General features: G+C 43.1%; 2 protein-coding genes across 3 annotated transcripts; one reads left to right on the plus strand and one right to left on the minus strand.

The window, feature by feature from the left end:
- The first annotated feature begins 513 nt into the window (after positions 1-513).
- LOC129838146 (E3 ubiquitin/ISG15 ligase TRIM25-like) lies at positions 514-13,367 on the plus strand. Of its 2 annotated transcripts, XM_055904898.1 has the most exons (11): positions 514-618; positions 2,159-2,880; positions 3,843-3,938; positions 4,131-4,364; positions 4,547-4,715; positions 6,522-6,566; positions 6,793-6,900; positions 7,285-7,335; positions 7,979-8,098; positions 9,573-9,632; positions 10,371-13,367. In XM_055904898.1, the coding sequence occupies exons 2-11, from the start codon at positions 2,272-2,274 to the stop codon at positions 10,901-10,903; spliced, it is 2,025 nt and encodes a 674-aa protein (XP_055760873.1). In that variant the 5' UTR covers positions 514-618; positions 2,159-2,271; the 3' UTR covers positions 10,904-13,367. The 2 variants fall into 2 exon arrangements, with proteins under 2 accessions (XP_055760873.1, XP_055760880.1); XM_055904905.1 differs by lacking the exon at positions 7,285-7,335.
- On the minus strand, positions 13,247-22,718 carry LOC129838156 (diacylglycerol kinase epsilon-like). Its single transcript, XM_055904919.1, has 11 exons — positions 21,505-22,718; positions 21,020-21,179; positions 20,553-20,672; positions 20,122-20,265; positions 19,395-19,552; positions 18,988-19,036; positions 18,382-18,495; positions 17,925-17,996; positions 17,536-17,663; positions 17,075-17,186; positions 13,247-16,707 (listed from the first exon to the last, which is right to left on the minus strand). The coding sequence occupies exons 1-11, from the start codon at positions 21,954-21,956 to the stop codon at positions 16,489-16,491; spliced, it is 1,728 nt and encodes a 575-aa protein (XP_055760894.1). The 5' UTR covers positions 21,957-22,718; the 3' UTR covers positions 13,247-16,488.
- Positions 22,719-23,034: the final 316 nt, after the last annotated feature.

Raw genomic sequence — 23,034 nt, forward strand, 5'->3', positions numbered from 1 at the left:
TCAAATGAGCAAGGCAGAGGCAAAAAGCCTGATGTGTACAGTGGTGGTGCAGAGATGGCAGGAGCAGTGGAATAGAGATACTAAGGGTAGACATTTATTCTAAGTACAGAGGAATGTCGGGAAGGGGAGGACGGCAGGAAGAGACAGGAGGGGGCTATTTTTTACAAGATTAGGGGTGGGACACAGCCGGTTAAATAAGACTTTATGGGAAAGCATCCAACAGGAAAGTATGATTATTGCCAGGAAAAATAAACAGTGGCGCTTGTATTGACATAGTGTGGGCAGTATGAGTGGGGAAGAGGCTGAGATCCAGTATGAGGGAGAAGTGGATACAGGAAATTAGTTTAAAGAGTATACTAAGTAGAACGTCATTATATACAGTCTACATTTTTTGTTGTCTTTAAGAGAAACGGGCTGACAGGTAGAATTTTGTTTCGCCCAGTCTCTGGCCCACACTCCAGTACAGTAGGCGGCGGTAATACACCATAACGTTGGTAGCCAACTGCCGATAAACCCCACCGAAGAAGATTCCATAGGAACGCTCAGCAGAACTCGGATAAATCAGGGGACATACGTAGACTAGTACGGTTGTCAGCTGTCAGTGCACTTTACAGCCTGGTAAGTGTGATTCCGTTGCCCACTTTACTTAAAATATCATGGTTCAGGTACATTTTATTTTAAAAACACTAAAATCATGAATGCCTAATTGTTCACTCAAACTTTTCAAACGGGGAAACGGTAAGGTTAGATTGAAAATAAAGTAGATAATGACTATGCGCAAAGATAGTATCTTCAAAACCCAAATATTCCGTAGCTGCACCACGGAAGCAAAGATTATCAATACGTTTCGTTTTGCTAATGCATTTTGTTTCGCCAGTGACGCACTGAAACTAGATTACCGTTGTACTAGCAGCAGGATTTTTTTCAAAATAAGAGTCTACCTGCAAAGACATGGAAAGCTGTGACTATCCTTTTGTTTAACACTAGTTACGTACAACTGTTTTTCAAAGTATTGCAACCACCTTGGACAAATAACCTATTTTTTATATTTTATACCAGCATTTCATTTGAAAGTTTACACAAATACTGCTATGTTAATACAGTGTTGCTGGCCTTTTACTCCACCCATTCCATTGGCCACAATGCAATTTTTAAAAATGTTCTTTAAAAGAGTAATTGAACCTTTATTTAACTAGGCAAGTCAGTTAAGAACAAATTCTTAATTACAGTGACGGCCTACACTATATGAATTACATACTGGTTTATAGAGAAAAAAAACAATTTGTGCCCGATGTTCACAGTCATTGTAAAGCCCTAGTTGTTGCTTTTGTTAACCTGTGTGAAATGGCTAGGTAGTTAGTCGTTGCTCGCTAGTAGTGTTTCAAATCAGTGACCTCACTCCCTCAGACCTTGAAGTAGTTATTTCCCTTGGAAGTAGTTATTTCCCTTGCTCTGCAAGGGCCGCAGCTTTTATGGAGCGATTGGAGAGGGGCGGGAGCAATACTGTTACACTGACAGTAATTTCTGAAGATTAAATAATGTAATTAGAGACTAATTTGAAGGAATTAAACATCTGTCCAAGATTTAAAGGTCACACTTACGTTAACTAAACTCTCATTTTAATATGGTGAAGCTATTCCTGGAAAAGTTTTAATTGGACATTAATAGTCAAATCAGTGTAAAAGCAGGTGAGCTGGTTCTACTCTTTTTGGCCATTTTCTTGTGCTTTGTGGCGGGAAACTGAGCGGGTCAAGAACAACATGTCAAACCTGCTACTTTATTTACAGTCAACCCTGTTACTTTATGTACGGTCAACCCTGCTACTTATTTGTCACCCCCAAAAATATTGAAGGGATTGGGAAAACTCTTTTTTTTAAATTAGGTTGAACATGTGCGTTTTGACATGTTGAAATTCAGCTAAATAAACTTTCCCCCACAAAGTTGCACTACTCCTAAGGCACCTAATTGGTGGAGCTACGCCAGTATTGTGAGCATACCAATAGCTATACCAATTGGTCTTAATTTTTTTACTTTTTTTACAAAACAAAAAAGACCTTTCATATACGCACCATGTAAATAGCAATTGATTACAATTTAATATCTTTAGAATGAGTTATCAACATCGCAATGTTTTGAAATGTGGGCTTTTATTTTGAAGGTTTCCATAACGGTGATGTCATTTCTGCTGATGTCATTTCTGCTGTTTGTCAGAATAGTAGTTTGAACAGAATACTTACAGACAACACAGCAGCAGACAGTTGTAGTTCCATCATGGCCGACGATATGTTTTCCCTCATGAGCCTCGAAGACGAACTGAGCTGTAGCATCTGCCTATGTCCTTTCGTCTGTCCGGTGACAATTCCATGTGGACACAACTTTTGCCAAGAGTGTCTCCTAGAAACATGGAAAGACAACTACAGCTGTCCACAATGCCGGACCCACTTCACCACCAAACCAGAGCTGAAGAAGAACACCGTCCTCAGCACTGTTGTGGAAACGTTCAAAATGAAGTCGAATAAAAGCGACCTCCCCAATGAGATGGGGGACTTAATCATGTGGGATCCGGTCAAGATGGAGCCCAAAGAGGTGGTTATCTTGTGCGACACCTGTATGGAAGCCAAAGCATTCAAGACCTGCCTCACCTGTATGGCGTCGTTCTGCCTTGAGCACGTGAGGCCTCATCATGAGAACCCAGTGTTTGGCGCGCATCAGCTGAACGAGCCTCTGGGCGACCTGCGCGACCGTATCTGCCCCGACCACCACAAGCTGATGGAGTTCTACTGTGTCCAACATGGCCGCTGTATCTGTGGTGTCTGTCTGCAGCAGGTGCATAAAGGCTGTACCTTCTCCAACCCTGATGAACAACGGGCACTGCAAGAGGTGAGTTTACAATACATTTTAATGCACCCCATCCACGGTCAGGCATAAAGTAGTGTTGTGCCAGCCCATTGCACCCATGTAGTGCATTACAATCTCTGTCTAGAGGTCTGAACCTTTTTATGAGGGAAAGGGGATATACCAGAGCCTGTCGGTTCAATGGGAGCAAATTAATCAGTGGGCAGACCAAGCAAGGAGGTGGGCAGAGCCAAGCACGAGCTAGTGAGATCCTATTGGCTCGTTCTAGCATTTATTTGCATATTTCCATTATGGAACGCCTACTCTGAAGTGTGTGTGTACACTAACTCAATTCCCCCTTGTACTCCTTAACGCAGTTAAGAAACTGTGGCAATAGTTAGTCTACAAAACCCAGTCCACTCTTACAGATTCTAGTTTTGTAAATGGATAAGTGAATGTTGGCCAAAATACTTCTACCACTGGGCTTCCTCTCCTCACCATATTTGGTAGTGAGTAGAAACTAACCTGATGCTTCACATTTATACATCTGGTAAAATACCTAGCATACTGTTCTGTGGGGATACCTAGTAAGTTGCTTGCACAACTGAATGCGTTCAACCAAAATGTATCTTCCGCATTTAACCCAACCCCTCTGAATCGGAGAGGTGCGGGTGGCCGCCTTAATCGATGTCCATGTCATCAGCACCTGGGGAGCAGTTGTTAGGGGTTAACTGCCCTGCTCAAGGGCAGAACGGCAGATTTTTCCACTTTTCCGGCTCGGGATTCAAACCACCTTTCGGTTACTGGCCCAACGCTCTTAACCGCTAGGCTACAGGTGTAAGGTCACAGGTTCAAGCCTCACGACTGACCGTTTACCCTATTTTGCTACAGAAGTCATGTGATTGATCAAATCACTAATCCTAAAAGAAAACGAATTATCCCATCTTAAGAGTTAGAAATGTTTGATTTATTTGGTTGAAGATAATATTCATTCATGTCTCATTCAGTCTGATTTGAGGGGCAAGTTGATTCTGCTGGATGGAAAGATTGACAAGAACCAGATGGTCATCTCTCAGATGAGTGACCAGCAGAGCAAGTTGAAGGTAAGCGATCACTTTTTAAACAAATGACTTAAGAAATTGTCTTGACTACTGTATTCAGTATATAAAGCAGTTTGTAAGCTTTGAGCACCTGGAAAAACTAAATATCGAACAGTCACCGTCAGAGCAGTGTGAGATGCTGTGAGAAATATCAATTTGAGAACTCCACGTACACTTTGTGTCCACCTCCTCCAGGACTCTGCAGCCAGCAGGAAGAGAGCACTAGAGGATGACTACCGTCAAATCCGGGAGCTGCTGGACCGTGACGAGCGCGAGGCTCTGAACACCGTGGACCGCGAGCAGGAGAGCGGTCAGACCAAACTCCAGAACCTCATAAAGAAGTTCAACCAGAACATTGCGAAGCTTAGCGAAGCAAAAGATGGCGTCAACAGCCTGCTCAGTCAGACTCAGACCGTTGCTTTCCTACAGGTGAGTCCAGTGTAGCGGGTTGGCTTCGGTGATCTGCTCTCACTCAGGTGATGAGCAACCTCACCTGGAATCAGAAGACTTGCGTCAGCTCCCGACCTTAGCTCAGTGGGCTAACAGTCTTGAAATTACGATATTGACTATAATGTATCTTATTGTTGGTTTTTACATTTCCTTTGGGACAGGCCTCAGTTGACATGCCGGCAGTGGTGGCCTTTGACCCCTATACCCCGAAGGTGAACCTGGACTCTAAGGCCGTGGCAGCCTGGCATGCCTACTCTGCAGTCCTGAGGGAGCATCTTACACATGTACTGAAACAGCCGGTAGAGGCCAGACTGCAGATACTCAAACCAGGTGTGTGTGTGTATATAAAACATGCTTATGGGCGGCATTTGTATGATGCCTTGTGATATTTAATTCCAAAACTTTGCATGGACATGTTCAACAATGGTGATTTCTATATTGGAGAGCAATAAGGGATCAAACAATGAGTCCAATCAATCAATAATTCACAATCCAACATCTTATCCCTCAAATTGGTTAGCAATCTGGTGGTTTGAGGCGTTTGCGTTCCAGATTCCAATTATTATACTTAGGTATTCTAAGTGAAATAGTCACCACTAGCCGGCCTCCACCCAGTACCCTGCCCTGAACTTTAGTCACTGTTACTACACGGCTACCACCCAGTACTCAACCCTGCACCTTAGAGACTGCCGTCCTATTTACATAGTCATTGAACACCTGCCACTTGAATAATGATTACATACCGTTTTACCCACTTCATATGTATATACTATAAGGCCTATCCTATTTACCTACGGCTTTAAATACAATTTCTATTCATAATGTGTGTGCACGCCATCATATATAGTGTACAAACCATTAAAAACACTTGTTTTTTTTCCATGACATGGACAGACCAGGTGAATCAAGATGAAAGCTATGATCCCTTATTGATGTCACTTGTTAAATCCACTTCAATCAGTGTAGATGAAGAGGAGACATGTAAAAAAAAATGTTGAAGCCTTGACAATTGTGGCTTGTGTATGTGTGCCATTCAGAGGGTGAATGGGCAAGAGAAAATATTTATGTTCTTTTGGTAGTAGGTGCCAGGTGCACCAATTTTAGTGTCAAGAACTGCAATGCTGCTGGGTTTTTCACAGGCAACAGTTTCCCATGTGTATCAAGAATGGTCCACCACCCAAAGGACATCCAGCCAACTTGAAACAACTGTAGGAAGCGTCAGCGTCAACATGGGCCAGGATCCCTGTGGAACGCTTGACAACTTGTTGAGTGGGGATTTGCATGACATCAAATCTCTTATTTTTTTTTAAATACTGTGCTACAAAGTACCAGGCACATCTTTCTCCATGGCGGCAGACAGCAGGTAGCCTAGTGGTTAGAGCGTTGGACTTGTAACCGAAAGGTTGCAAGATTGAATCCTAGAGCTGACAAGGTAAAAATGTGTCGTTCTGCCCCTGAACAAGGCAGTTAACCCACTGTTCCTAATAATTTCTTAACTGACTTGCCTAGTTAAATAAATAAAAATGCTCACTCTCCCGCCAATTCATACGTATTAATTGATTTCATGGTGTGAATAGCCAAGTTTGCCAAGTTTGGTTAGAGTAGCCTAGCTGTCTAGGCGCCAGCCGAACTGAAGCATGCTGACGCCTTAACATAGCCCATAGTTTCCGTTACTGATTCTCAAATAGCAATCTAGGAATTAGAATGTGTCTAATGGTTATGCTCAATTATTCATGGTTGCGCACTGTTGGCATATAGATAAATGCACACATTGTCCAGTGTATTTTAATGATTATAATTTTTTCATTAGAGCCCTCAAATTATGCGAGTACTCATAACAGTGGAAAAAATGTCAAATGCCCATCTCTATTCTAGAGTCCATGCCCCGACGAATTGAGGCTGTTCTGAGGGCAAAGGGGGAGTGCAACTCAATATTAGGAAGGTGTTCTTCATGTTTTGTACTCAGTGTATTCATTTATATTCCGGACTCTGACATCGCTCGTTATTAATTCTGTTTTTTATTGTATTGTTATAACTGCACTGTTGGAGCTAAGAAAATAAGCCTTTCGCTACACCCGCAATAACATATGCTAAATATGTGTAAATAACCAATAAAATGTGATTTCTTCCCAACAGCTGAGAGGTTTGCTCCTCCTCTGCTGCCAAACTTCTATGAAATGGGTGAGTGCCGTTATGCCCCCTTCTTTATAACTACGTAACTCCTGCTGGCATACAGTAACGGTTGTAACTTTCCAGAAACGTAGGGCTAAAAATTGTACAGCCATAATAATTTGTGAAATCAGTAATATACTTGTTGTGGTGGTCACTCATAGCCTAATCACAACCTTGGGCACTGTATTTACTTTGATACAGTGTGACACCAAGTTTCATCTGGTCTTTGTTTCAGGAGGCATGCCACCACAAGGTCATCCGAGAATGCCTAGATCCCACAGCCCAGGAGCTCCCCTCAGGGCAAACCAGAAGAAGCCTCCACAAGATTCAAACCGAGAAAGAAGTAGGCTATTACAAGATGGGTTCGTTGTGACCGAGAGAGAAGTAGGCTATTACAAGATGGGTTCGTTGTGGCCTTGTAGCCTGATAAAGATTCCCTTTTTAGTGTGTCTAGGTACATTTTACCAAGACACTACATAGAATACGATACACCGACTAGGTTTTTCCGTTTCCTTATCAGAGCAGAAAAAACAGGACAAATACAGCTTGTTCTCGTCAGTCAGAAACATCTGTGACATGAATGGTTCATAAACCAGATAGCAGACTGTTATACCGTCAGTAAAGACTTACTGCCAATTCTACCACTCTATTTACACCTTGAAAGGGTCAACTATGACCCTCGGTTACTTTTTTGATCCTACAACTCTCAACCATTTCTCCCTTTCAGAGTCAGACAAGAAACGAGATCACAAGGAATGGAAAGAACATAAGGCTGACAGTGAGAACTGATTTTTCGGTGTTTTTCTGTGTGTTTACTTCAATAACTGCCAAGCTCAGATAACAGGTGTGCTGTGCATGGCATGTGTCAAGTAACATCACAAGTTAAAATGTTATTCGTTTATGATCTAGTTTAACAGGCTTATGGCGGGTTCAGTCTGTTCTGCAAACCTTAGTTGGAGAGGGCGCTTAAAGGGATATTTCGACATTGTCAAATAAGTCAATTTTGGCTAGATGCTTCCATAGACTTCGTCATTGCGCTACTACCAGTTAGTAATCGCATCAGAAACCACCTTCAACTTCCTTCAAACTGCACGCAGAGACAAAAATGGTATCAATGAGTTCATCGGACTCTGAGTAAGTAAAACAATTTATAAAAAGGGGCTTAATTGTCAGTCTATCCCTTTAACCTACATAGTGTAACGACCCTGGGTTTATAAGCGCAGAAATCGACTGCCCCTCGAGCATGCTTTTGGGGCACAGTCGATAGCGCGCTGGACTTCGGGCTAGAAGGTCGAGGGTTCGAGACCTGCTCCCTGCCTGTTTCATTACATTTAGGCAGCAGCTGACTCATACAATATATTGTGTAAAAGAACTGCCTGCCATCATTGGATATGAAAATATAATTGTTTGTCTTCCATCAGAAAATCCCCAAAAGCCACCTAATGCTCGCAGAGAGTCCGCCACTCCTGTTCCACACACACCAAGGGACCACCTCAGAGGACAATCAGCAGAACCCAGACCCAGGAACAGGGAGGACCGAGGTAAATGTTGCTTAAAATTATATTTTCTGCTCATGCAGCTGAATACCAGAAGTGAGCCTCCAATGACAAATTTGAATGCAATTCTGGATACTTGTCACAACTGGGGGGTAATTCTAGCAAGATGGTTTAACATATTTAGGATTCCCTGAACATATCCAGCTTCTCTTAACCAGATGAGGGAGTCTGATTTCTTGGTTCCAGAACGTCTGCCTCTCGTTTAAGTAATTGTGCTAAGCGAATTGCAGATTGGTTGATCCGACAACTGGCGCGTGCACGCAACATTCAAAAAGGGCCTCATGTCGATGACCGAAATAAACTACAATTATGGAGTCAAGACACAGTCCAATATTTCACAAGTCCAGAACAAGAGATTGTAACATACAATGAATATATTCGCATATTTACCAAAAATGTAAGAGGCGCGGGTGCAAAAGCCAGAGAGGTTGCCGGGCAGATAATTGCAGACCGAGTAAATGCTTAAGTGAAGTGGCACAATTCCAATATCCTAATAGGCCTAGCTTACACACATGGGTGATTAGTAATGATGCTTTCACTTCAGAGACCACTGTTATTGCAATGCTGGTGATATTCATGTCAAGGCTATGGCCTATGTCACAATTGCAATGGTAGGCCCATTCCATAGCCTATGTAGGATGAGTAATAATTTGAGTGCTTTTCGTGACAGTGTGTTCTAAGTCGTAACGCCAATGATGTTTGCAAAATCTGCGCTATTTTAATTAGGCTATTTATCATTTATCATGTTGCTTAGGTTTATTCATTTGAGATTAGCAAAGCATCGCAGCCTACTGTACCTGCAATTCTGTAAAAGACCTCCTTGATTATACAGCTTGATGGGCAGGGAATGCAACAAAGACAACAACAAAATCTCTAATGCAAGGCCGACTCTTCTTACGGCTCTCTCGGTCAGCGTCGCCCTCATTGTACGGGAAACTTCCAGTGGCCAAAACATTGCTACGTAATGCAGAGTTTGTAGGCCTATAGCAGTAAAGGAGAAACCACGTTGGATTACATTGCCTATGTACAGGTTGAGTAAGTTGGCCAGATATGAATGATTGTGCGGAAAAACGATAACGTTCCAAAAGACAATCTTCTGAATGATTTAAAGGATATAGTCAAGTTCCAATCATTTATTCCCTTTGTAATGCACGGCAAACAACGAAGGCTCTGATGTCAATTGGATTTTCCGCAGAGGGACAGGCCATAGCCGACGGACACCAATCTTATTGGCGGAGAAGCCCCGTCTTTATTCACCAGGACATGCAAAGATTCGTTGCTATGGTTGATCAGGCTACAGGTCAAGCGCTCTTTCTGGAACCGGAAATTCGGAATTTGCTCAAATTCTAGTTTGACAGATCTCGCCAACTCACTAATCTGGCTTTCAGGAATACCCCTCTGGTTTATCAAAGTCACCTATGCACTATACTAAACTAATGGCATGGTATTTTTCTTACAGGACAAGCAAGTGTTCCCCCAAGTATCACCTCTGCAGTAAAACGAAATGACCTTCTACAATGTAAGTTCACAAGTGTTACGAAACCACGTAGCTAACCGGCTCGATCTAGGGAAGCTAGGAAGTTTGCCAAAAGATACTGACCCTACCGTTACACTTGTTTGCACTACTGGGGGTCGGAGCTCAATCATGGTTACGTTAAGACACCATGGAGCCGGCGTGAGATATGGGACGGAAAACATACCTTGATGCAGGAATGGGATATGCCACTGTACTCCAAATTGTACTTTTCATCCACACTGCTCCATCGGAATCTTCTGGCAAGTCTGTAACCTGAGTGTGCGTTCAACATAAGTCAACAGGGTGTTGTAAGTGTCTCTAGGGGAGACGGCTCATGTTGGTTATTGATGTTCATATGATGACAAGTATAACCATATACAAAAAGGCATGCCAAACAAAAAAGATTGAAACACTCGGCAGGAAATCCCCATTGGCTTGGGATGCTGCTCTTGATCAGCTTCTAAGATTGTTACAGTAATTGCCACCCAATCACTCACACCTGTGAGCAATTACTCAACCCTTAACCCTGCTGGTAGTCCTAGCACCTGGTCTGGCAGCTGCTGCCAGCAGTGGAGGGATGTCTGTAGTGGAAATAGACTGTCTGTGGTCTAACCACTTATCTACCTGTATTCCCAACACTAGCTTGTAAACAAGTACAGCATTCTGAAGGAACTTTTATAAAAGTGTGTGCATGGGTGTGTTTGTGAGAGAGAATCTTACCTCCTGTCTCTCCCTCACCAGATGGCACGGTTCTCACCCTTGACCCCAAAACGGCCCACAAGCGCATCTCCCTCACAGAGAACCTGACCATGGCCTCTGTGTCAGACGAGCCCACCCCTTACCCCGATGGCCCCGCCCGCTTCTCTGTCTGCAGCCAGGTGCTCACTTCCAAGGGCTTCTCCCGCGGCCGTCACTACTGGGAGGTCAAGATGAGCAGCAACAACTTCACCGGCATCGGCCTGGCCTACAACAGCATCGACCGGAAGGGTCCGGCTAGCCGGCTGGGGCGTAACGCCCAGTCCTGGTGCGTCGAGTGGTTCAACGTCAAGCTGTCAGCCTGGCACGCCAGCAGTGAGACTGTACTGCAGAACCCGAATCCGACTCGCGTCGGCGTGCTGTTGGATTGCGAGGAGGGAACGGCCACTTTCTATAACGTTCAGGACCGGGCATACCCTTTCCATACGTTTGTGTTCCAGTTCGCCGAGGCGGTGTACCCGGCGTTCTGGCTCTTCTCCAGCGGCTCGTCTGTTAGCCTGTGCAAGCTGCAGTCTTAAGAAGTTAACACAACACACACACACACACACACACCACACACACATTGTTCTCCCTCACAAATAATTATAATGTACAGCATCTGGGTCAATAAATGACTTAATCATACTGACATTGGGAACTTATATTGGAAATGTACCTTTTAAAGGTTATTATTTGGTTGTAGTCACTAACTTTAGTAATAATGCAGTGTAGGTCATATCATTTTGGACTTTGGTCTCTTGTAACTACAGCAACCTCTAAACAGGCAGCATTTGTTAATCAGTAACTAATGAAAACTAAGCACTTGGATACAGGTAAAGAAACATTACAAATGATTATACAATATTATTGTATTGTCAAAAGCATGATGACATCCTTACTACTTTTGTTTTACAGCTGTTGTGATGTAAGCAGCATGCCGTAAAGGATTTTAAGTTGATTTATTCCTTAATGGTTACTCTGACATAGCGAGTTCCATTGGCTGGATAGAAGGAATTATCTGACATTGTGATCATTCATGTCTGGTTCGCAAATGGTTACGTGTTATAGGCAAACACGGCTACTAAGTGGTATTTGAACCAGGCGAATGAGTTCTTTCTCCTGTTTTGTAGTCCTGGCTTAATGTCTTGATCATCTAGTTTATTTACAGATACATTTAAGTGGTCTGTGGGTAGCTGTTTCTAGCCTGTTTTATCAGAGCTTATGATCTCTTGGCGTGGGTCTTGGTAGTACACAGTAATCACATATAATATACACAAAACAACACGAATAAACGTGTCTAACATGTATGTTATCTACTGTATATGAACAGTACCACACTGTTCAGAAGGCCATGTACTGGCACACCTATGCAATGCTTTTGCTGGTGTCAGGCATTCCGCATTAGGGAATGTCATATCCAATAACACCACTGGATATAGAGACGCAATGAATAGAAGAGAAAAGCATCCACAATATGCTTGATACCCCCAAAGGAAAAGTGGGTATCGTTCACTTTTTTTCTTGATCTAATACATTTTCGCTACAGTGTCTCACGCAGAGCCTGTAAGTGAAGGGGGTTTCCGCATGGTGCAGTGGGAGGATGTGCTGAAAGCACTTCCTGACACTGCTACTACAGGCTTGATAGAACCTAGCCTGGTTGCCAGATCTGCATTTGGTTTAGAATTACAGTGAACAGGGCAGAGGATTTGGTTGATCTGGCAACCAGGCTAGATAGACCCAGCCTGGCCCATAAGAACAAGCAGAGGTCATTTAGACCCTGTGAACAGGAGTTTTTCCAACTCTGGGTTTTGTAAATAGTGATGATTTAGGGCTGGTGTTTTGCCTGTCCATGTGACCAGACAAAGGAAAAACCCTGGGCCCAAGTTATAGCTAATGTAGCTATAGCCCATACCTAGGGCCTTCTCATGTCCTAGAAGGGTACATATGTCTGTTGGTGTTAGTTTGGACATCTGTGGGTGTCACATTGTCTGTGACGTGACTGCATGCTTCTCATAATGTCTCTTGTTGATTGGATCTTTTCCATTTATGGATATACAGCCATCGCTACGATCGGAGAGCAAGTTGAGAATTGCACGTGATAGATTCATTTTACTTTGCAAAGCCTCATGCCAAATGAATAGTTGGTGTCATTGCCTTCTCCCTCTATAGAAACACTAGTTTTCCTGATTTAACGGATTTCTACTGTTAGTGAAATGAAGGCAAGCTGATATTTAAAGGCAAAGATTGATTCATTTGCCAGATTTAAGCCATTATTGCCACTTGCTTTTTAAGAGATCTCGAAAGGTTTGGACAAAGTTTGAACGACTCGCGTACACAACGCCAGATAAAGCGCAAAGATCAGAGGGCCATAGTCATGGTCCTTGTGTGTTAGCATGTTATCCTCTCTGTCCATTCCTTCCATCTAATTAGCATGGTTCTTAATTAATGTGCTAATGGTGTAATTCGTGTTGGTTTGGTTTACTGACTTTCAGTTTGATTGGGTCTTGTGTTTAACTGAAACCAAGATATTTGAAATTGTTGATTGTGTTTTAAAGGGTAAGGTATTGATTCTGTTTGTGTATAAGGGGTTTAATCTTGTTAAAGACAACTTGATAATGTCCCCTCGTGATTTACTATTATAAGCTATCTGTGCTGATATATTCGTCCAAAAATGTATCACATACAAATACATATAGTTAATGAGGTGTTTGTGGCTTATTTGTTCCTCAGACACACACATAGCTATATATATACACATACATACTGCATTTGGTATTCATATTACTTCAAACTGCTCAGGAGTAGACCTATTGCAATATTATATACTTGCAAAACTAACAATGAAATAATATGAACTTATTAGAAAACAATGAAATTCAAAATACATATGAAAATATTTATTATGGGTGTTTTCAAATTCTAATTTACATTGCTTATTACATTCAGTGAAATTTTCCGTTTCAACATCTGTAGTAGCAAATTCAGTAAAGCCAATTATTTTCATATTTGTCTGTTTTTAATTGCTTTAAAGTGATTGTTTGCTTACAATAGTCTTATTTTATCCATCTTTTCTTTTTAAATGGCCAGGAAGAAGATGGTAAATTTCGTACCATTAGATGGAGAATAAAATGGAGTCATATGCGTTCCATTACATTACATCAGTAAAGTGCTGTTATGACTGTTTTCTTTGACACTTTCCACAGCAATCTTGTGCATTTATGTACAGTGGTTTGACTGCAAAAACTAAATGTGTAGCTAAATATATTTCCAAATATACTGTTCCTATTGGTACGCTGTAAATTTCACTCAAAACTTTACAGGAAAATGTATCAGCAATAGACTATCACACGGTCTCCTTCCATCGTTAAGTGTAGACATAAGCTACCAAGACTAAGATGATCCATTACCATTCAATATCTGAAGACAATCTAGTTGAGAACAATCGGTGGCATACAGTACATGCTCTTCTCCAGCAATGCAGTTACATTTCTATAAAACCTTACAGCCAATAGAGTACCACAGTATGAGTCATAATACCCATAAAACCTAGCGGTCAAATCCCATAGGGGATTTTAGAAACACTTAAAATAAGGGTTGTGTTTCGTGTAGACTTACCCTGGCGTGATGTTTTGATAACCATGTAAATCTCTCTAGGAAAAGGTGACCTTTATAAATAGATTTGCCTGTATTTACCCCCCCAAAATGAAATGTTAATTAGCTATTAATGTGGCTATCATAAAGAACTACAAATGCCATGATCTGGACGAGACTGTCGAATTGAAGGACATGTAAGAATCTCTGGTTTCATTTATCTAATTTTAGTTAAATGTAGTAATGAGTAAATTGGCAGAATATATTTAAATGGACAGTTCTGTGAACGGTCTTGTGCAAGTTTTAAATTGACACAATACCTGTTAGCAAAGGTGTCAGCTAGAGATGCCGTGCAGGAGCTTGCAGGGATTTGTAGTTTTGCATGTCTACTTTGACTCTAATTAGCATTTTTGAATCTGAGATTAAATGGAGCTGAATATATTGATGTCACCTTGCCCGAGAGAGATTTACATGATTATCAAAACGTCACGCCTGGGTTAGCCTACAGGAAACACAGCTCTTAAGTGTTTCTAAAATAGCAAAAATGAATGGTGGAAAAACAATTGGAACCATTTCCCTATTTGACCACTAGGTTTTATGGGTATTATGATGCCTCCAGTGTGGGGCTCTATACCCCTTAAACTCAACTCTGGACTTTGAAGCCAGTTCAACTGCATTTTTTCATTGTTCCCCTCTAATCAGGGACTGATTTAGACCTGGGACACCAGGTGTGTGCAATTCATTATCAGGTAGAACAGAAAACCAGCAAGCTCCGGACCTCGTAGGGTAAGAGTTGAATACCCCTGACCTATACAGTTTGAAATAACATTTCTGTCCACAGTTAAGATGCTCAGACCTGTTTCTAGAACATTCAGGTTTGTTGTAAACACAGTAGAAGCGCAGATACACATAAAATGGGTGTCCTCAAGCAACGAGACGATTACCCAACGGCTTAACACACACAAAGGGAATGTAAGCACTTGTATATCACAAGCATTGGCATTATATTAATAACTATGGACCTCCGAAGCTTTAAATGAACATTGACAATCCTCCTGTTATACAGTTGATGCCAATAGTTGGTTCTGGCTTAATATCTTAAGCACCGAGACTTTTAGGAGACGTTCCAGGTCATTTTTTTGCAGTCACGCTGCACAGATGATTAGGAGTGCTGATCTAGGATCACTTTTCCCTTATAGATCACAATGAATAAGAGTATGTGGACAGGGGGAGGGGGGGGGGGGGGGGGCTGATAACCTGGTGGAACCAATCTGATTGCTGTGTTTACCATTCTGTTCTACTGCACGTGATTTGAAATAGAATGGCAAACGCAGTGATCAGACTGTTTCCACAAGCCTAGGGACCTGCAGAAGTGCTTAGGGACAGGTGCGCAGTGTGACTACATAACAGACAACCTGGAATGCCACCTATAACTTTATATTATGGCTGTAACAAACCTGATATCTCAACTTTGACCTCACTAAAATGACATAACAGCATGACATTATTCCTGAAAGGTGACGGAGATTCAGAAAAACCCCAATCACAGATCATTAAAACATTCAGTGGTAACAAACAGACGGTTGACACACCATAGAAATAGAATGGCTAGATGCTAATCTATTTCTATGTGACAAACATAGGGTGTCACCTAGCGGTTTGTCTAGTGCTAAGCAGCATGAAGACAAAGTGTTTGAAATAAACAATCTTTCCATAGTAGACAACAAACAAAATAGATACTGACAGAGTAATATCATAACCATACTTATGAACACTGAGCAGTCGGTTTTGAGGGACGGTACAATTCTAACTACGTCCTACGGTGTAATTCCTACAGTGCAACTAAGTGCCCAACACAAAGAGAGGTCTAATCAAGAAAGGGACAAAATATTGCAACAAAAAAAAAGTAGGAGTACGTTAACAGACTGAGTGGATTATCGTGGTAGACATTTTGTCTCCAAAAATTACAAGGTCGAAATGATCAAACCTGTGAATAAATCCTTCATAAGCAACGGATATTTCACTAGGAACGGTTAACTAGGAGTCCTAATAAACAAATTTTAAGAAATATAGTCAAGTAACATTTTCTTAAGACTTAATAACCACTAACTAGTCTGTCCAACATGGCAATAACAGTGCATCATCATGAAATAGAGTAAACAAAACAAACGTTCAGCGATTGACTTGCTAATATAAATATATATTCTATCGTAGGAGTTGGAGTGTCGAGGTCAATGCTTCCTCCTGAGTCAGGTACACACGGGGTCCATGTTGGGAAACACTGCCAAACTATTAAAACTATAGAACTGTTATAACTATAGAACAAGGGATCAGTGCAAATATACAGCCCATCCTCCACTGAAACATCTCCCTCCCTCCCTTCCTTCCTTTACCACGAGGCGGGAATATGCCTGAGCTCTGGCTTATATCATCATCTGGGGAGTGTGCAAGCGTGGCATTATGTCATCAGCATTTACTACAACGAACAAAGGAGGGGTATGGATGAAACATTGAGGTGGTGGAACTTGGGGGCTCAGGCACGAGCAGAGGCGGGACCTGCTGGCTTGGGAGAGTCATGGGGGGCGGAGCTCTCAGCCTCGGAGGTGCTGGATTCGTCGTCGTCGTCCGTCTGCTCGGCGCTGTGGTAGAGCATGAAGGCCTGGGTCTTGTGGGTGATGGTGATGGTGCACGGGCCCTGGGCCCACGGCTCCCCGTCCACCTGCATTGGCATCCGGGACGTCTTCAGCACCAGCTACAGAGAGATAGGAAGGGAGAGGTGGTGAGAGATGGGCGGAGAAAAGCGAAGAAGGAAAGAGAGAAGGTTCATTAAAAAAAAAAACTTTGGAAGAGCTGAACAGTGATGAGCAGAGTAAAAATTTTAAGTACATTGACATTTACTGTACATGAACTAACCACTTTTAAAAAGACAAAACTAGCAAATGACCCCGTTACTTATAAAAGATGGCCATTCAAACCGGTACTGTATCTATTCAGCTAAGGTCAAAATGACAGAACCAGAATGGACACACAGAATACACAAGTGTGTCCAGTACACCACTGCGGTCCTCTCACACTGTGGAGATAAACAGCAAGTGGTGGTGATGGTGCTGTAACCTCACCCTGACTGTGTGGGCCTGGCCTAGCCGCACCGGGTTGGCCATCTTGACTTGGATCTGAGCACAGTGGAAGGAGCCATACACACCCACCACCTCCAGCAGCCCGTCATCCAGCCTGGGAGAGAGGACAGGAGAAAGAAAAACACTTAGAAAACAACACCTTAGAAAAGCTTTATAGAGCATTCATAAAGGCTTCATAAGGCCTAGATATATGCTTCACCAATCACCCTTTAGATCGCATGACATTAGCTTATGAATGATTTCTGAAGCATCTCTAAAAGGTCTAATATAGAGTATATGAAGGCTTCACAAAAAAGGACAATGTGATCTTGAGTTATGCTTTCAGTGATAATACACAAACAACTTTTCAATGGACATAGTCCGTCTGATGGTAGGGCTTTCGAAGCCTTTATTGTCTCCATTTCTGTATTGTCTAAAGTCCTGTGTGAGCCAGTGGTGCTCACCGAGTAGGGGGGTAGGGCTCGTCCCCCATGCCCTCCCACAGACGACAACCTCCGCCCCAGTAGCCGATGTTACACACGATGATGCCCTCCAGACTGGGCAGGGCCACTCTCTCTCCATCCAACTCCAACTGTGGGAGCACACACACAATATTACTAACTTATAGGAGTATCCGCTAGTTCAAGGAGGCATCCAAGGATTATACAACGCACAAAGAATGCTTGAGTTCATTTTAAGTTTGTGACATTTACCAAGGCAACGGAACATTCTATTCAATTCTTCCAGAGGCATAGAGGTGAAAGAGTGCACAATAGACATGAGAGTCGTTCCCTGAGGCCACTGTGTGTGTCTGCCTGTGTGTTATTTGTGTGTGTCTTTGTGCACACCATACCTCAATCCTCTTATCCAGGTCTTTGCATTCTTGAACTAAGCAATCTTTGGTGCCATACATGAAATATACAGCCTAAAAGGAAAGGTAACAGTTTGACCGTTATAAAGGGGAAAGTAATATGGACAAAGGACACGCGTTATCAAAAGCAGGTCACGTTTGAACGAATTCAAATATTTATTACACTTTCACCCAAATAACCACTCCTAGACTATTCTGAATCAGCCATTTATAGAACAACTAACCACATAATTAATATTCAGTAAGTAAAAGCATTTCCAAATGCATTTGACTAAGAGAGAAAAGTAGCATTAAAGAATTCTTTCCAAATTGATGCGTCGACCATTACACTCAAGCAACCACCCTGTATATTTCCTCTCATACTGTATGTAAATTCAACCACGTGAAGACATTTGCATATGTTTGTGAATATTTTCAGACGCGTCTTTGGCCGACTGACCTTGTTGATGATGCGGCTGGAGAAGAAGGAGGGAGTCTTCTCACGGTGGGTGTGGAAGTTGAGAGCCATCAGGGCATCCGGGCCCACTGAGAAATAGTTATTCATGGACAGGACCTGATGAGAATAGGACACACGAGTTAGGAGGTCCTTTAGTGAGCAAATCAAGGGTATAAACAGTGAATAATCAATCACGTAGGCTATTCCAGTAAGCAGGATTATGAAGTCAACCAGCTAACGTTTGATAAACAACCATAGAACTTGTTTTTCTGGTTAATTAAAAAACGCTGAATTTGTATATTGGTTGTTGTTTGTCGAGTCAATTATACCTCGTCAATTTTAAGTCCTTTTTCATAAAAATAAGTTGTTTCAAGCAATTTTGGACAGTTAGCTGGTTTACTCATTGATACAGCTTTCTGGAACAGCCCCATGATCGCAATGGATCACTTGGTTGCAGCATGGTTCTGGCAGTGGCAACACCAGAGTTATAGGTGTGATTCCTGTATGGTCCACACACTGAATATAGTATGTGTTGCTGAATTATATCAAAATGCAAGGCAAGTGGACAAGATCAAAAGAGGGTCTTAGAGAGGGTGAAATGCAACTCACCTTTGGCTTACGAAAGTAGAGCCCCTTTGAGGCTACCTGAACTTTCCACCTGTTAGGACATGTGGAGATAAAAATGTCATACTATATCATTTACAACCATGTTACAACACAAATGGAACTAGGGATATTGAGCTCTGCAGCATTAGCACAGAAGGCTACGTTACATGAGCTTCGTAGCATTAGCACAGCAGGCTACATGACTTGAGCTTCGTAGCATTAGCACAGCAGGCTACATTACTTGAGCTTCGTAGCATTAGCACAGCAGGCTACATTACTTGAGCTTCGTAGCATTAGCACAGTAGGCTACATGACTTGAGCTTCGTAGCATTAGCACTGCAGGCCACATTACTTAAGCTTCGTAGCATTAGCACAGCAGGCTACATTACTTCCTCTGGCTCGCCACTGACCTGTCCATCTTGACCACCTCTGCTTCCAGGACGTTCCGGAGCACCTGCTCCACAGGGATCTCCCCGGCGTAGCCAGACCCCCAGCCCAGGGAGTTGGACAGGTCGTTCCCCGTACCCAGGGGCAGGATCATCACCCTGGGGATGAACTGATCTTGGCCCTGGAGACCAATACACACATGTGAAACATGGTGCTGCTAAAATATCTTCCTCCGCTGTCCCTGTCCCCATAACGGGATCAAACCAGTGATCCTATTTCGCCTCTATGGCCTATTTATTGCCTTACCTCCCAACTCTTCTACATTTGCACACGCTGTACATTGATTTTTCTATTGTGTTCTTGACTGTACGTTTGTTTATGTGTAACTCTGTGTTGTTGTTTTTGCTTTATCTTGGCCAGGTCGCAGTTGTAAATGAAAACTTGTTCTCAACTGGCCTACCTGGTTAAATAAAAGGTAAATAAATAAATAAAAATCCTCTGCTCACAAACACACGTGACAGCCCTCCTTCACAACGTACCAACCGTTTGAGCTATCAAAAAATATCTAATGCGAGATAGCTCCATCGGAAACATTTCAAGCTAGCTGAAAATGTTAAAACAGGCACGCCATCTACAGACGTCTTATTCAATAATAACCAACAACAACAGTAGGTACGACGGTCTGGCATAGAGCTGCACGACTCATCTGCTCCTGCCACTGTCATGTTACACACACACACACAGCTTTACCTTGAGCTTCATGGTGTCGATGGCATCCAGCACCCAGCCCACAGTTCCGTCCCCCCCACACACCAGCACCCTAACACTACCTGGAGGCAGCAGGGTGCACAGCTGCAGGGCCTTGGAGGGAGGCAGCTCCGACAGGTCAAACACCTGAGAGAGGAGGGGAGGAGAAAGGAAAGGAGACAAGTAGAGGAGAGAGGAAAGGAGAGGAGAGAAGAAAGGAGAGGATAGCAGACAGAAAAGGGATGATATGGGAGGAAACAAAGTGGAAAAGGTGGACGGGAGGGAGATGTTTATGCATCCCACCATCACCGCACCGCCTCCACAATCACTTTAACTCGAAAGATTGCCTAATGTGCACCAGTTCAATTTGACCTAGACATCTTAATAATTCCATAATATGCTCCTACAGGATGCTACACAGAGGACTGACTGACCTGGACAGGGTTGAGGATGGTGCGGAACTCTCCAAGCAGAGCCTCCCCCATGTTGTTCCCACTGCGAGTGTTGGCCAGGACCAGCACTGGAGTCCAGCTGCTCCCGCAGGCAGACGCCAGCTAGACACACAGTTACATTTGTTTAATTTAACCTTTATTTAACTAGGCAAGTCAGTTAAGAACAAATTCGTATTTACAATGACGGCCTACCGGGGAACAGTGGGTTAACTGCCTTGTTCAGGGGCAGAACGACAGATTTTTACCTTGTCAGCTCAGGGATTCGATCCAGCAACCTTTCAGTTAAAATTAAAGTAAACGAAACCTGTTTCAAGCCACAGCCCAGTCTTCTAACCTGACTCTAGAGGGACTGGTAGTCGCTAGTAATGCAACCAAACAGTCGGTCCCGATCCACCATTCGTGACACCCTAACCCCAGACACTGACCCCTCCCTGGGTGTGACCTATGACCTTGCTGTACTCATCGGGGTGCCTGCGGCGGAGCTTGTTGACTTGGTGGAGGTAGTGAGGGGGGATGATGAGGCTGCGGAACTCGCCCAGCTCACAACGCTCCCCGTCCGGCAGGCTGGCCTTGCAGTCGTCGTGCACCATTGTCTGACACCACACACACCTGCCAAGGGACAAACACACACCCATCAGTGGATCAAGCACAATTTATGTGGAGCTCACTGTAATGTCAAGGCAAAAGGTGGACAGAGAGTTGGTTAAGAATTGTACGTGAAAGGAAAAGGACATGATATTAATTCCTGTCAATTTGTAAATAAAGCAATTTCAGCTTCCCCATGATTGAAACATTACAAATAGCACCCTCTCCGTCTTTCGTGCCAAAACCAGACAAAAGTTAACGCCTTCGCATCCCGCTGGGCTTCACTTTGGTTAATGTGGCAGACATTAACTCGCACACAAACGACAGCCTAGAAGCCAAATAATATTACCTGAAGTCACACAGCTTCGGTTGGTTCCCACATTGCTCCTTGCAGACCGCACAGACACTACAGAGAGGGACGTTTCCCCGGACCCAGCGGTGCTCTAGTGTCCCATCCGTTTGGGACGGAGCCATAATCTCTTTGCAAACAAGGCTCCGGTCGGCCCGACGCAGGCATGTCTCGTCGGCGCACACTCCGCAGCAGTCGCAGAACGCCCCTTGTAGAATGTGTTGTTGGCATACACAGCAGTAGATGGGCTTGTTGAACAGGTCGGTGCAGTGCCAACCGTGCTTGCTCTTGCGGAAGAAGTCTTTCATGTGTATTTTCCGTTTGGAGCGTTGGACACTGCACCACAATGTTATGATCACGGGCACTACGACAGCGAGAGAGGTCCAAAACAGGAGTGTCCACTCTTCCCGTGACGATTGGTCACGGTTTCCCTCGTCCCCCTCCATAGACATCCGAGGAAGAGTGGTTGGTATTAACGTGAATAAACTAATCAAATCATAGAATATCACGAGAATTCACCGATATAAACATTGTGCGCAGGGCGCGCGCATCATGATGTCCATGCAATAGCTACCAGAAAATGACAACCTTCTCGTGTTGCGAAATAACCCACAAAATAAGGCTCGAGCGAGATTGTAAACAATGACTGCCGTGATTTTTTGTGTACAAAAGACGTAGCTAGACGACGACCACCAACATTTGAATGATTAGCTTACTGTTGTTGTTATCAGAAGCTATGCTAGATATAGTTACTGGGCACCTGATGTGCTCCGCACCTCTCCAGCAATGACTACATTAAAAGCTAATAATACATAGTCTGTAAAAAAAATAATAATAATTAAACACCGAAACGCATGCACAGGCATTTATAATATTAAAGGTTGCATTGACGTGACAGCTTCATTACTATATCAATAACACGACTAAACAATAGATTCGTCGATAAAACATATGTCCAATTGCAAACAGTGGCCTTCCCACTTAATCGCAGTGTTCAAGCGCGTCAAAACCGTGTTGTATCATGGGTACATTTTGACTGACTGATCTGCAAACAATATTGAGCAGTTATTTACATAGAGATAGATATAGGACTCAAATTTGTATCTGTGCTATTATAGCGTCTGTGCCAACATGGGCAGCGCCATTGAGGCTATCTCCATTTTGAAGTAGTCCATTTTCTTCTTCCCGAATGGCTGATCCCCCCTGATGACCCGGTTGGACATAACTCCAAAAGGGTCACTAGGAGGGATGAGCCAATTAAGTCCCACCCACTTGACTACATTAAAATGGTGGAAGCCCTCAATGGCGCTGCCCATGCTAATAGCTCTTTGCCCACTAGAAGCCTCTATCAGTCTCTATGGTTATTTATGATGCAATGTGATTTGTAGATCAGTCATTATCGAGTCGTCTGTAAAGCGGGCTGCAATGTCGAACGCGCTGATCATTAATAGTGTCGTCAGTTTTAATTGGCCAATATGCTAACGTAAACCATGACGTACGTTTTTACGTGGTGCTCAGCTGACTCTGGCA

Source organism: Salvelinus fontinalis, chromosome 3 (assembly GCF_029448725.1).
Source record: "Salvelinus fontinalis isolate EN_2023a chromosome 3, ASM2944872v1, whole genome shotgun sequence".
Taxonomy (NCBI): Eukaryota; Metazoa; Chordata; class Actinopteri; order Salmoniformes; family Salmonidae; genus Salvelinus; species Salvelinus fontinalis.